We start from the raw sequence: 15148 nt of genomic DNA, 5'->3' as shown, positions 1-15148 counted from the left end.
ATGAGGTTGATTTTCAATTCACCTATTTTCTTAAGGATAGTATTTGTGTGATATAGCTATAAGAAAGGTTTTAATAAAAAGCACTACTTTTTCTAAAACTACTTGGAGTAGATAGGCATAGTGAAAAATTGGAAAAGTACTGTTGAGGTTGGGTACTAATAATGCTGAAAATCCCCTTTTGTGTGAAAAAGCCTTTGTCCATAAGGGGTTGAATATTTCAGAATGACAAGGGCTGCCCCAATACAGGGAATAAAAAATGGTTTCCTCATTGTTGTAGCCAAATTGCAAGAAAACATATAGAATAAATATTGCTTAAGAATTCTGCCTTGTTCAAGCAAATGGAACGTGTACACGCTTTATATATACACAAATCATTCAAACCTTTTTAGCCTTAAAAGGCTACTATTACTAAGATTGATATTAATTACATTTCATTCTTAGAAAAAATAGGTATACCAAGCAGGACATTCAAGATGATTTGGGACTAAGATTTCTATGTCCGCTTACTCAACCATGCAATGACATGTATTGTTTAAAGAAGCTGTTGCAGTGCCATCTACTGCACGTGCACTGTGTTTCTCAATAGCATTTAACACAGTAGAAGAATAGGGTCACTGTGTCACAGCTTTAGAGAGCTTACAACTGTGGCCCTAGAATTTTACACCAACTTGCTTTACAAATGGGCCGACACTAATACAGTTCCACTAAGTAATCTGCTTGATACAGGAGTCATATTACTTTATAGATTTCTATACATCAGCCAAGGATGTTCTTTTAAACTGTTGCTCTTATAGTTCATTTATATAATCATTCTACCTTATGCACATGTACGCACGTCTAGCTACCTACATAATTCTTACATTTCCAACATCAATGAATAAAAAACCTATTATAAATAGTATGCATATACTAATATTTTACTTATAATAATCCATAAAAAATGTATTCCATATAAAAATCAAAACACTGTACAAAGTGTTCATAAAAGTGAATAAAAAAGTAAAGTTATTTAACCCGTTAAGGACAGAGCTGTGTTTTTTTGTTTTTTTTTACCTATTGTGACAATAGCTGTTTTAACATTTCTGCAGTGCTCGTGTTCAGCTTTAATTTTCTTCTCTCTCATTTACTGTACCCACACAAATTATATATAGTTTTTTTCAGGACAAGAACATCTTTCTTTAAATATAATTGTTTTTTTTTATCATATCATATCATATCATTTACTATAAAAAAAGTATAAAATATGGTGTTAAATTGACTTTTACTTGAAAAATATTTTGCTCATCTACAAAAGCTTGGTAAATAGATTCTAATATTTGCCTTGAGTTTAGAAATACCCAATGTTTTATGGGTTTGTTTGTGCAACTTATAGGAAAATAAGTAGAAGTAGCGTGTTGCTATTTCAAAACCATTTTTTTTCCCAAAACTGGTCATCTGGACCTCATGATCTATTTGGGTCATCTTAAAGCCAGTCAGTTCAATTTACCCTCATCAAGCCTTATATGAATGAAAACTAGATATTTCAAATGCTGATATTTTAACCCTTTCCATGCACTAATTCTACTACCCGCCATTGTCAAACTTTGTGGTAATAATGTGCATCTTTTTCACACCTAAGGTATGAATGCATAGTTCCATATGCCACAGCCAAACAACTCCCCGATATGTGTTCAGCAACACCTTCTGAGTACAGGGATACCACCCATGCATGGGTTTCTTCGGTTGTTTGGGGGCACATTTTTGACATCTGGTTATCCTGCCCCCATGTGTTATGGGGCATCTTTGAACCCGCCAATTCAATTCAAGATTATACATTTTAAAAAACTTGACAAACCAGGGTATTTCAAATGCTGGTATTTTAACTTTCCATGAATGCATTTTACCACCAGCCTTTGTTAAAGTCAGTAGTAATATTTTGTATTTTTTTCCCCATACATTCTACTTTAGGGACATCTTTGAACCCAGCTAAATCAATTTACCCAATCTAAATTGTGCCCATGCCCTATTTGGGATATCTTTGAAATTAGCCAATTCAATTTGCCCCCATTAAACCATATATTTTTATATATTTTTTTATTTTGTTTTACTGATTACATAGTAATTAGCAAGCTGTGCTCTACTGGCCTGGGCACAGGATGACCAAATGTCAAATTTCAAAATGCACACCTCCCAAATTTTGCCTTTTAGCCCCTAAACAACTAGGCAAACCTATGCATGCATGGTATCACTGTACTCATGAGATGTTGCTTAATACATATTGGGTTCTAATTTGACAGTGACATGTAGTCAACCTGCAGGGAGAGCTCAGAGTTATCAGAAGGGTCTGGAGAGACCCTCTGGGAACTCTTTTATTTTCAGTGGGCGCAATCACCTTGTTGGAGGCTGCATGTCTCTAACAGGTGGCATTTTGAAACACTCCTAGGAGTGATCAAACGGGGTCCCTGACTTTTTGTGTTGCTGAATGCCTCTATATTGAGACACTTAAGCAACATTGGCTGAACTTATAGCCTTTCAATATGGTGAATACAATCATTCCTAGGAGTGGTTGTACGCTGCCCCTACATTTTTTTTGTTGTGTTACTGAATGCCTCAATATCATGGTATTGCAGCAACACCAGCTGAGAGACTAAAGCAATTGTTTATTGCTTTCTATGCTTGTTTAACCTCACGATGTGCCAGACACACCAATTGTTGCTAAGGGGATGTATATCCTAGACGTGCCAGGCACATCAAGGGCAAATATGTTGTGTATTATTTGCTCCTTCAGTAAAAGTTATTTCAATACATACCATGTGTTTCTTCAGTTTAAATGAAAAGGAAAGAAAACTGTTGGTGCTGAATGGACAGCTCCCTTTTTATTTTCAGGTACAATCAGAATAGTATTTATATGAGGAATAGGCATGGTTATATTTTGCCATATCTAACAATACATCCTCTAATCATTTATTGATTATACACTTCCCCCTCTACATGTCCAAACTTGATCCAAAATTGGCCCTAAATCTTAGATTGTCCTTATTAAAAGTTAAGTTTTAAAATAAGCTCAGTTTACATTCCTAAAATCCTACTTATTGAAAAAAATATTCAATGTCAATTTTCAAAGCCATTGGCAATGACATTTGTTATGTCATTGATGATGCCATTTGTGAGGCCATATATATATATATATATCTATATATATATAGATATATATATATATACACACAGACCATGTCAGTAAATGTAAACTATAAAGCTTTGCTATATTGTACCCTCTACCGATTTGGAGTGGACTTTATTTGTAGTATATGCAGGTAGTACCTCATATTTTTAGAACTGGGTTTTTGTCTCCACAACTTTTTGTGCAACATTGGTGCTTTTTCCTCTTTGCTGAGTTTTTGTTGATATTTAAAAGTTGCTTAATTTTGACTGACCTCTTGTTCAAATGAATTAATAGCAATGACATATAAATTAATATTTACGCAACAAAGTTTTGCTAAACAATGCAGTTACAGTGTTACGTTCACTAGTGACTTAGAAGTTAGCAGTGACACAATACATTTTTGAGCAGTTACACATTGACCTCTTAAGCCTTCGATATTTGTTAGAAAAAGTTAATTATACACATTTTATAATTCTTTAATCAGTAAACAATAAAATTAGAAAACTATGACAGAGGAATTTGGAACAACGGTGATAAGGGTGATGAGATAGAAGATAGAAGAATGTATACTCTGATATATAATTCATATGCAAATTGAGAGTGATGTATATGCTGGTCACTGCCCTAGACATGTACTTTGACCAGGGTGTGGCGATGAAGCTTTAAGTGATTATTTGGTGTGCAGATTTAAATATTTGGATTTGGGTTTTAAGGTTTAAGGTTTTTGAGCATAGAAGTAGAAAATGTCCCTGTTTTTATATAATGATTCACAATTCTGTTCCCCACATTCCAACCTGCTACCCCCAAAAATGGGACAAAAACAAATACAAACAAAATAATGTGCTCTCAAGAAAAGAGCTTAAATCTCAGTGTATATTTAAAAACTACAGAAACTAGAATGATCTAAGCCATCCAATCCTGCACCCCCAGCCACCCCTCATCAGGCAGCAACTGTGCCACATTAAAAGATGGCGGTCTGTGTCTTAAAGGTGCGCAGCAGCTTCTAATGCAGTCTGTAGAGGCTGCGGTGTGCTGGTACAGCCGACATAGTGTAAATGGGCCGGTTGGCAGGGAAAGACTGAGACTAAGAGCCCTGGTCTACTCCCGGCTTGGCACCAGGGCCTAGGCCAGGATATATCACTTATCCAATCAAGTATTGGTTGTTCTAAACAGTTGCATTTTTATGGTAGTGTGCATTTAATTTCCATATTTCCCATGAATCCGTAATTAAAATTGTACTGCACAGGATATTGTAGCATACTACTCGCTTTCTATTCACATTCTACTCACATTGTTGAAGCAAACTAAAACATTTAGCAGACTTTAACATCTGTAGTTGTCATCATAAATAAAAAGTAACAATACCAAACGCCATGTGGGAAAAAGAAGACAGACCTTAAAAACAGTATGGCAGAAAATAACAGAGGTAATTTTAACATTAATTCTTGTGAGAAAAGAATGAACTGTACTTCCCAGAGTGGGCTTCACATTCCCCACACATTCACAAACACTGGTCCCCTGCCTGGAGAATAAAAATATGATCTTGGAAAGCAGAGCTTCATCTGGAGACTCAGTCATACCCATCCGGTTTTAATAATACATACTCTATCAATAAATAAAATCCCTCCTGTTATGCTTTCAATGCACATTTGTTCAATGCTGTAAATGCCAGGGTTAGGGGTAGCCATATTGGTTTGAAGGTAGAGTCCACTGATTAGAGTTATGAAAACATTCATTAAAGTGAGTGAACGCTTTCATCTGCCTTTTTCATTTGTAAAGAACAGCAGACAGCAGCAGCAGCTTTTTTCATTTTATTTTTATTTACGTTCAAAAACATTTAGGTATTTCTGCTTTCCAAATATGTTTCCTCTACAACTGCTTTGATAATACCCTCTACAACTTGAATAAGTGATTTGATAATACACAGTACAACAAATATGTTTAACAACTGCTTTGTTAATAAATATAATTCATACGTAACATGAGAGTCTAATTTGGAGCTCAGTGATGTATATGTTGGTCACTGCCCCAGACATGTACTTTGGCCAGGGTGCCCTGATGAAACCTTAAGTGATTTATTACGGTGACCACTTTCATCTGCCTTTTCATTAAAAAAAATGAATTTTTTTTTTCTTCGTATAAAGAACCGAAATGGCAGTAGTTTGCTGCTCATTTTAATTTATTTTTTTTACTTCCTTAATGGCGTATTAAAAGATTAATATTGTCCTATAATTGATATATGACTGTCTTTTGTCGTATATACTAGCGTAACAATATCTAACAATAACAATTCAAAGTGTTAATCCAATGCAAAGTGTGTGAATTGAAATCAGTTGGTAGTTTTCCAGTTGAGACATTTACAGTTTATAATTCACTGTAGCCTCATTAATAAATTAAGCCTTCTCTATTCACTAAATTGTAAGTAGGGCTGTCATGACCTTAATGGGGCTATACAATTTTACATTGGAAATCTTGCCCTTTTGGGATATCAGTTTAAACTACATCAGAATGTTGCTAACTTTAGAAACTGGTGTAAAGTATTTAGTTGAAACCTTTTTTTGGCCACCATAGAAAAAGATGCATAGCTAAATCCATTTCTCTTATTAAATGGTAGAGCACATACATGGCTCAATGAACAATGCCAATCTAAACAGTGTGCTTGTACAACTGGCTGGTAATGAACATAGTATCACACTTTATCTGCAGGTGCCGAGCCAGAGAGGATCATATACATGGCTTAAACAATACATCTTTGAGTTTAGTCAAGTCCCTAATGACTGCTAATTCAATTTACTGCAAGTTCACTTTCACCTGCAGCTCCCCATTGCTTAAGCATCGATCCCAACAAAGTGAGATGTGCCAAGAATCGTAATGATCTTAGCTATGGTCTCCATTGGAGCTGGTTATAATTTGACTTAAAATAATATAAGGTTTGATTTAAAAGCCCTGCAATGGAATTTTGTGATTGAGCATTGCACACCAAAGATTATATTATTAAATCATGAGTTGCACTTTCATCACCTCTTCTCATATCCTTTAAGTAAAGCCTTACTTTCACATAAGTGCTAGAAGGATTTCAGTTGAAGTTCAGTTGTTGTTCTATGTGTTTTGCTATGATACATTAATTCAATTTTGACTTTAAGTAAACAGGCTCAACGTCGGAAGTACAGTGGGGACACTCATGTATTAACGTATTCCACATATTAATAAAGCCCATCTATTGGGATTGATATATATATATATCATGCCCCCCAACTGTCCCGATTTGGGTGGGACCGTCCCGATTTTGGGTCTCTGTCCCACTGTCCCGCCTAACCCTTCCTTTGTCCCCCTTTGCAGTGGCAGAGGAAGGGTGAGACGAGATCTGTACTCACCTCAGGTGCAACTGCGGGGGGGTCCGATCAGCAGCTGCAGCCTGCAGACTAGCTGGGAGATCTCAATCTCCCTCTAGTCGGCTCAACATTAGGGAGTGCGAGACCTCGCGCTCCCACCACAGGATGCAGGATGGAGGCAGAAGGAAGAAGGATGGTGGAAGAGGTAAGAGAAGGGGAGAAAGAGGTATAAGGGCAGTGTTTGTGTTTGTAAGCTTGTGTGTGTGTGTGTATGGGCCGGTGTGTGTAAGAGCAGTATAGGTATTTGTAAGCTGGTGTCTAAGGGCAGTGTATATGTGTGTGTTTAAGGCAGTGTACATGTATATGTGTGTGTGTGTGTAAGGGCAGTGTACATGTATGTGTGTGTGTAAGGGCAGTGTACGAGTAGTTGTGTGTTTGTAAGGGCAGCGTACGTGTATATGTGGGTGTGTAAAGGCAGTGTATGTGTATATGTGGGTGTGTAAAGGCAGTGTATGTGTATATGTGTGTTTATGGGCAGGTGTGTGTAAAGGCAGTGTGTTAGGGTCCTGGGAGGGAGGCTAACATTAGCCTTTTTTAATTTAAAAAAATCTCTGCAGCTGTGGAATACTCTTCCAGTGATGCTCAGCCAGCATTATGGTGGACACCTGGCTGGCTGAGATTCATGGGAATTTTAGTTCACAGCTAGCATCATGGAAGTAGTATGTCTGGCTGAGCCTCATGGGAACTTAATTCAATGTGTTGGTTATTTTTAATATGCGTGACTGTGCTGACAAAAACAAAGCGTGTTTTAAGTGGCGATGCAAGCGCGACATTGTAAAGTGCAATTGCTTGTATCGATGAGTTCCGTGAGATTAAAAAAAAAAAAAAGCTTCCCTCTTTCACATTTTAAAATGTTGGGAGGTATGATATATATATATTTATATATATATATGACTCTTGAAGGTTTAATTTGTATTCCTTGTAGTACACAGCACAAAACTTTTACCTATCGATCTAATCAGAACTCATTAAAGTGAGAAGTGCCTAAGCTGGTAGATATTGCATCCTTCAATCTGTTGCAGTACAAATTGCCCAACGGTTGGACTATTCCTGCAGCTCTGATTTAATTAAAGTTAAAGTCATCTGGCTGTTTCTTCTATCCCTGTTCTTGTATGTGAAAATAATTGGTCAATTTTCTTCAGGGTTAACAAATTAACTGGTGTGAGTGGGGATTGTCTGTCCTTATATCAAAGAAAAATAAAATCAAATATTGACAAGAGACCTTATTTAGCTTCCTCAGAAATCAATCATATTTTAAGCTAAGGATGTGTCGCCTTCAACAATACTATTTGCCAAATAATATATTTCATTATGCAGTCATATTTTTACACTCTTAGAATGTGTTACTCAATTTTAATTAACATTTCTTTTGTAGACTGCATGCATGGGAAGCATTATATAAAAAGTCAGCATGTCTCAGCAATAGAACATTGAAGTGCATTACATTTCAAGCATTAATGCTTGAAAAATGTTCCAGTTATTGTTTAATAAAACCATGAATGCCTAATTGATAGGTTTAAATGTCTAGGTATGAGCTGCTATAAAGCATTTTTACAGCTTTTCTTTAACACTGAAACCATTTTAAGAAAATAATGTTCCAAACAGTCCAGATCTATATTATATGTGCTTTTACATAAAAAATAAGCTTGATGGGAAAAGCTGATAATCATACCTGGAAACTTCTCGGCTCCGGCTACCCGGAGCCTTCCCTTGCGGGACACGGCCAGGACTGCACACTAACATTGGTGGGCAGTCCCGCTGACTTCAGTTGGCGGCCCCGCTGACATCGGTTGGCGGCCCAGCTGACGTCGGTTGGTGGCCCCGCTGACGTCAGGGGAGTTCCTGCTGACGTCAGGGGAGTTCCCATTGACCCGGAGAACCGGAGGAGCAGCGCTCACCCGGAAATCTCCGGGTCAAACCTGGAGAGTTCCCAGGTATGCTGATAATACATAAATAAATGACTCAATCATGTAGTGATCCATTGCTAAGGACTGGTAATACAGGTTGAGTATCCCTTATTAAAAAATCTCTTATCCGAAATTATCCAAATTTTTTTCAGATAAAGGGAATTCAGATAAGATATACTGACGAGCAAGGGGGGGGGGGTGTTTGACCACTCCTGTAGTCAGTAGATCCTTTCCCGCCTTTTTGGCTTTTCCCTGTTGTCCACTCCGTTTTTCAGGCTTCCTCGCAGCCCCAGAATGCTTCCGCTCCTTTTTCTAGACTGGGAGTGATCTGTGGAAACCGGAACAATGGACAGGAAGTTCTCTGGGTCCACAGGAGAAGCCTGAATGACGGAGCAGACGCAGGTGAGAAGACAGATCCGTTATATAAAATGATCTCTTATCCAAAGTACTTCTGGTTCCAAGCATTTCGGATAAAAGAAACTCAACCTGTATAACCAAATTAAGTTATACAGTAGGAATTTGCAGTACACCTGTTTTAACTCACGTAATTTACATTACAAAGAGCATAACCCACCAAACTACTCCAGAAGAAGAGGTGAGCTGGCCTTGCATAATGCATCGTGTATGAGAATTCTTGGACATTAGCTCACATGTTGAACCCTGGATAGGGACCCACATTGTTTATGCCGGACATTTTTAATATTACTGGACTCAGAAAAGGACACTTTTTTTTACATAGTTCATAACACCTACACAGACCTTGCTAGTAAGGAAGAAAATCTGCAATTAACATTGACGTGATTTCAAAAAAGTACTTTTATCTTAAGAGTAACTTGAGCTGTTTAATTGAATTTTCAAAGTTGTATTTACTTATTGAGCGTGTCATTGCTTTACATAACAGAACATTATTTGTTCTTTTGGCCAGGCAAATAAGTTAAGAACAAAAACTTTACGGAATACACTGAATCCTACGTGGAATGAAACTTTAACTTACTATGGAATCACAGATGAAGATATGATTCGCAAGACTCTGAGGTGAGTTACAGTGTATATTCTGATTGTTTGCATGGCAACTGAGTCTGTATAGAAGACTATTTTGTTGAGCTGATGCTTAGCTTACTTTCTTGCATTAGAAACCAAGGTTGTTCCTCATCCAGTTTATGCAGTAAAATGGAATTATGTATTTGAACTATAGTTTAGCAGCTCTCATACAACATTACATTTACTGTAATGCTTTTTAAATGGTTGTTTAGTGTTTCACATGTCATTCATAAAGATCTAGTAAGGTGGCCTTCAAGATAATACCAGAAGCTCTAAAGGGTTGCACAAGATTTGAGGTTTTCCAAAAATTAGATATTGTTATAAGACTGATAGTGGGATCACATGGGGCTTTTTAATGCTTTTGTTCAAATATCATTTGTAACCAGTCTATTTTATTATATGACTCATAACTAGTCAAACATATTCAATAAATCTAGATTGTGTGTGATAATTATAATTGTGATATTATATATATATATATATATATATATATATATATATATATATGTTTATGCTTTGTTGAACTATGGTGTTGTAGGTTGATACCTGTCTTTAAATGTTGCATGGATAATCTACCTAAAGGGAGTTTTTTTAGTTTGTTCTATGTTTCTAACCTGTATTATTCTTTTAACACTGAGATTTAAAGAGTAATCTGACTGCATGTTTAAAAAACGTATTTCCCATCCCACAGGGGATAAGAGAAATGGGGCAGAGAGCTCATACATGAACCCAAATCGCACTGTACACAAGATGGAGAAGTTGGGTATGGATGTGAGCAAACATTGTTATGGTTAATATAATTAATATCAGTTTTATTGCAAGAAGGACAAGGAAAGAGGGCAGAAGGCAGTGCTGCTCTTTCTAGTTCAGTGCACTGATAGGGGAAGGAGGGAAGCCTAGGGATTGTTTATCTTTTTTTTGTAACTGGTGGGAATTCTTATGTGGTGTTCTAAGCAATGAAGCACATGAGGAAAAATAGGAAAAAAGGAATGTCAACGGATGTGCATGATGTTTTAAGAGGACTATGATGTGAGGTTGCACTCAATACAGAAAGGAGTAGATGGGTCTAAGTGAATTTTAATTTTTTCATTTTGATGACAGGCAGATACACTAATTATTATAACAACACATTAATGATACAACAAAATACATTTTGCTCCAAGCTGAAACACAATACAGTACTTGGTCTCTCATTACATTCATAAGATTTATAAGTGAGTCTTCAGTATGCAAGCATTTTCTGTCTTTGTCAGTGATGCATCCCGCCTAGGCCGGCAGGTACAAAAACAGGGAAAAGATCTCTCTCTTGGACGATCAAACCTCTCAGTGTCCCATTGCACAAGTTTTAGGCACATGTGAAAAAATGCTTTAAAGTAAGAATGCTTTCACAAATAGACATGTTAATAGCCTATTTCATCAGCTAACTAAATGCAAAGCGAGTGAACAGAAAAAAAATCAAAATTAAATCAATACCTGGTGTGTTCAAAAAACAATCAATTCTTCTACGTACACTTACACACAGTATATTAAGGAACTTGGCAAGTAGATTGTTCCAAACACCATGAAGAACTAACACAGTCCTTCTGTGTAACACAGAGTCCTTCTCAGTTGCTTCTCTCTTCGTGTAATCTCAGAATGACTCGACAGAATGTTGACATCAGGGCTCTGTAGTGGCTCTACCATCACTTCCAGGACTCCTTGATCTTCTTTAAGCAGAACATAGTTCTTAATGACATTGGCTGTATGTTTGGGGTCGTTGTCATGCTGCAGATAAACTTTGGGACCAATCAGATGCCTTCCTGATGGTATAGCATGGTGGATAAGTATCTGCCTGTACTTCTCAGCATTGAGGAGACCATTAATTCTGACCAAATACCCAACTTCATTTACAGAAGTGCTCCCCAAACTTGCAAGGTTTTCCACGTCGGAGGTATGGCTTTTTTTTGAATGCATGTCTTCCATGGAGACCACTTCTGACCAGACTTCTTCAGACAGTAGATGGATGTACTGGGGCCTCACTGTTTGCCACTGCTGAGCTGATGGCACAGCTGTACATGTTCTGAATATAAAGGGAAGTAAGCATGATGTGTCTTTCATCTACTGCACTAATTTTCTTGGCCAACCACTGTCTATGGTCCAAGATATACATACCATTTTTCAGGGTATAGGGCATTTTACTAAGTAATATTTTATATAGTCCTTATTCCTAAGGCCTTTTTCAAGCTTCAAACGGATCCTAGTGCCATTAAATCTTGGAACACAATAACCTCAGTAAAATAATATCAGTCTATATTTGATGTCTGTCCTTGAAAAATTACCCTTGAAGATCAGGATACATGGTTGAAGTAATTTCAATCCATGCAATAACAAAAACACTTAACTACAAAACATACCACATTCATCCACATTAGTAAATTCTTTTTTTGCCTGCTTGCTATTCAAGTTGGGATATCTTAGCTGGAGCGCAAGGAAAATGAATTGAATTTTGCCTTAGCGTGGGAGGTTGTTTCTGTAGAGATGCATTTTAGCTGACACTGCTGGTGAGAAGCTCTGGCAAGCTCATGCCAGGAGTCCCTGTCAGAAGCACCCTGGGAATCCTCTTTGTTTGTGATTGTCAAATTCACCTCTTATCTCTTGGCATATAGAAAACACCCAATCACCTTCTGCACACTGCAGGTGTGACGAATATTTTCTACTTTTATTTATGTCTTTTTCTTCTAAAAATATCTCATTACCTTCTGTCCCATTTTTTTTTACCAGCCGGTGAGCATAAAGCACATTAGATCATATTTTATTGACGAGATTAGGTAATATTACTTACATATCAAGTAGGACCTTAATCATATAAAAAGAGTAATTTAACATATAAATAGAGCCAATAACTGACATAATGTTTTCTTTTTCAATAACAATTACCATGTAAGGTATCTTCAATATCCCCTCACAAATGATTGAATTATTTTCTTTCTTGGACTGTTGTATGCATGGTAATGATTTACAGTACAGAATAAGTACACAGTAAAATAGAAGTTAAAGATAAAATAAAAACAATATTACAGTTGCAGATTTAAAATTGTATTAAAGCATAGTTAGTATGTTAGTTAGTTGGTTAGTATGTTAGTATGTTGGATTTGTCCCTAATTGTATTGTGTACAGTGTCAACTAAATATATTTGTTGTATATGTTTAACGCAGTATACAAGTTTGGGACGTTACTGAAGTGACCAGTGAACAAAAGAACAAGAAATCAGACATTAAACGGATTCTGCAAATGTTATAAATGCTATCTTAAAGCTCCAATCTAAAATGACCCAATTTAGCATATTTACATTGGTATAGATGTATTCGAGCTGAGTTAATTGGTCTCTTTTAAGCAGATATTCTTACAATATATATCTCTCTGTAGATATAATTACCGAGGCACCTATGTAGTCAGTCGACCTGCATCTGCTGATCTGCTGGTCAGTTTCTTCTTTCTGTATGCAGGAGTGGTGGGTTTGGCTATGCCCATTCATCTGCCCTTGATGTCCCTCTTTTCTAGATCTTCAGGATATTAGTAGACTTACACATTTGTTTTCGGACGAAGTCGTTTTTGTGCCAAATGTTGCTGTTTCATCCATTCGAATGAATGACCAAATGCAACATTGGATGAAAAAAACCCGAATGTGCGCAGTAGGAAAATATTTGTTTATTCATTTGTCATTTTAATGGATGTCATTCCAATGGATGTGCTCTATCTTTCAAAGAAAAATAAAGAGCAGAGCAGACGGGGGATCTGTTCATTTCACTGTGACTTCTATATGTGACACTGCTATACTGCATCTGAGCATTTTACATAGTGAGATTCTTCTGTGTGAGACTTGGCGAGCCTCAGTCTTCCATTTCTCACATTGTCTAAGCCTGTGTAAAGTTTTGATTTAATTAAGATCATTTAACCAGTCCACCACTATCCCTATCCGTATAACTCTTTCTTCCATCCATTGGTCTCAAATTCCCTGTTGAACTTCTTCTACGCATTTATTTCCTGTTTCCATGGCAACCAGATGAATGAATGGGATTTCCAAAAAACAAAAATAAAAAGACGGACGAATTGCATTGAATATAAAGAACATTTTTCTCCTGAAAACAAACACGAAAACGAACACGAACTTTCCACCGGTGCCCAAGTCTAAATATTAGTTGAGTTTGTATATATAAACAGCAAAAAATGTGTTTCTATATTAAATTGTTAAATAAAATACCCAATTCTTCAAAATGGTATATAAGTAACTATTGATACATTAATAACATACATAAAACGCCTTAATAAATTATTTTCCCTGTGCAACCTCTTAAGATACATCATAAACGCTCTCTGGCAGCTCTGAAATGTTTCATTTAACTCTTTGCTTCCCACACTTAGAATATGTGTTTCAGGGATGACATCAAATCTACTTGAGAGGACCTTTTAAAAGTGCCAAATATATCTCTTAGCTCTACCTAAATAAGACCATAATAAATGCGTGCAAAATACTTGCAACATTTTTTAATTGATTGTACACCACAATATTGCTATATAAATGTATGCATTGGCAGAAGTCATTTCTGAAATACAACTGCAAGGTCAGCACAGTTTTCATAGTGCTGCTCTAGTTATATTTAGGTTTAGGTGACCAGCTTACACCTGGCCTTTAAACCTGTATTTTTTCCCACTGATTTTCCCATATATAATAAACCAGACAATTATCTTCAAGTCTCTGACACCCTTAGTAAATATATCCAACATATATCCAACAATTACCCTTTCCCAATTTGAGCAATGCATATGAAGGTACTTACAAAGTAATTGCTTGTTTGGTGGCTCCCGTGGACACTGGAGTGTACCTTTAACTCAGAAGTGCACTGCAAAGCCTGATTGTCCAATAGGGGCATCAGTCCCTTGTTTTGTAGTAGAGAATGAGTTGGCTGAGGCCAGACTACATCACTACTCATCATGTCTGCTCTTTGTATATTAGAATTTTGGTCCAACATGCTCTCCAGCTAATCTAACAACAGATCAGCTACCAGCATGTAGGGTTCTTTTTTTAATGGTTACCATGGTAACAGGCAGTCATATTGGGTTCACTTTCCGATCAGGCAGCATTCGGTATATGGCAGTAGGAACAACTCACTTTAAATTGTAAAAATTATGTTTCCTTTCATAATGATATCTCACTGGTACATTTAAAATAGAAGACTTCTTCAACTACTTTATTAGTTGTGTATCAATTTAATTGTGAATGTATTGATTAAATAAGTTATTTGGATAAACAAGGTATTTTGTTTTGTCACATTTACTGCATCCTTTTGGGGATTCACATAAATACATAATCCTTACAATTGATGATATGTGTACTGTAAAATGCTACATATAATATTTAATAATAATGTATGTGCTTGTTTATGTTTTCAAATTTTTAACGTTTGTCCATTTAACACATACTCAGCAATGAACCGTGAAATCACCAATCGTTCTTATATTTCTGAGACGGATCATTTGGTTCTAGTAAAGGTACATCATTCTTAATTAAATGTATGATTTTATTTATTTATGAGATGCTTCTCAGAAGTTGGTGGCTAAACTATAGCCACATATTTGAAAAGGGATTTATGCAGTGTTTTACTTTACCAAAAGTGTATGACATGTTT

At 36.4% G+C, this 15148-nt stretch overlaps 1 protein-coding gene across 2 annotated transcripts in view; it reads left to right on the top strand.

Annotated features, from left to right (window-relative positions):
- Nucleotides 1–15148, top strand: part of LOC149300973 (double C2-like domain-containing protein beta) — a 216649-nt gene that overhangs the window by 113901 nt on the left and 87600 nt on the right. For both annotated transcript variants that reach the window (XM_089484551.1, XM_089484550.1), the window contains one exon: nucleotides 9367–9476. In XM_089484551.1, coding sequence (XP_089340677.1) covers nucleotides 9367–9476 — 110 coding nt within the window. The remainder of the gene's footprint in view (nucleotides 1–9366; nucleotides 9477–15148) is intronic.

The sequence above is a fragment of the Sceloporus occidentalis genome, unplaced genomic scaffold (genome assembly GCF_023333645.1).
Source record: "Sceloporus occidentalis isolate IW3139 unplaced genomic scaffold, rSceOcc1.0.p SCAF_22, whole genome shotgun sequence".
Taxonomy (NCBI): domain Eukaryota; kingdom Metazoa; phylum Chordata; class Lepidosauria; order Squamata; family Phrynosomatidae; genus Sceloporus; species Sceloporus occidentalis.
The sequence above is the reverse complement of the archived record's forward strand: the minus strand, read 5'-3'. Positions and strand labels throughout refer to the sequence as shown.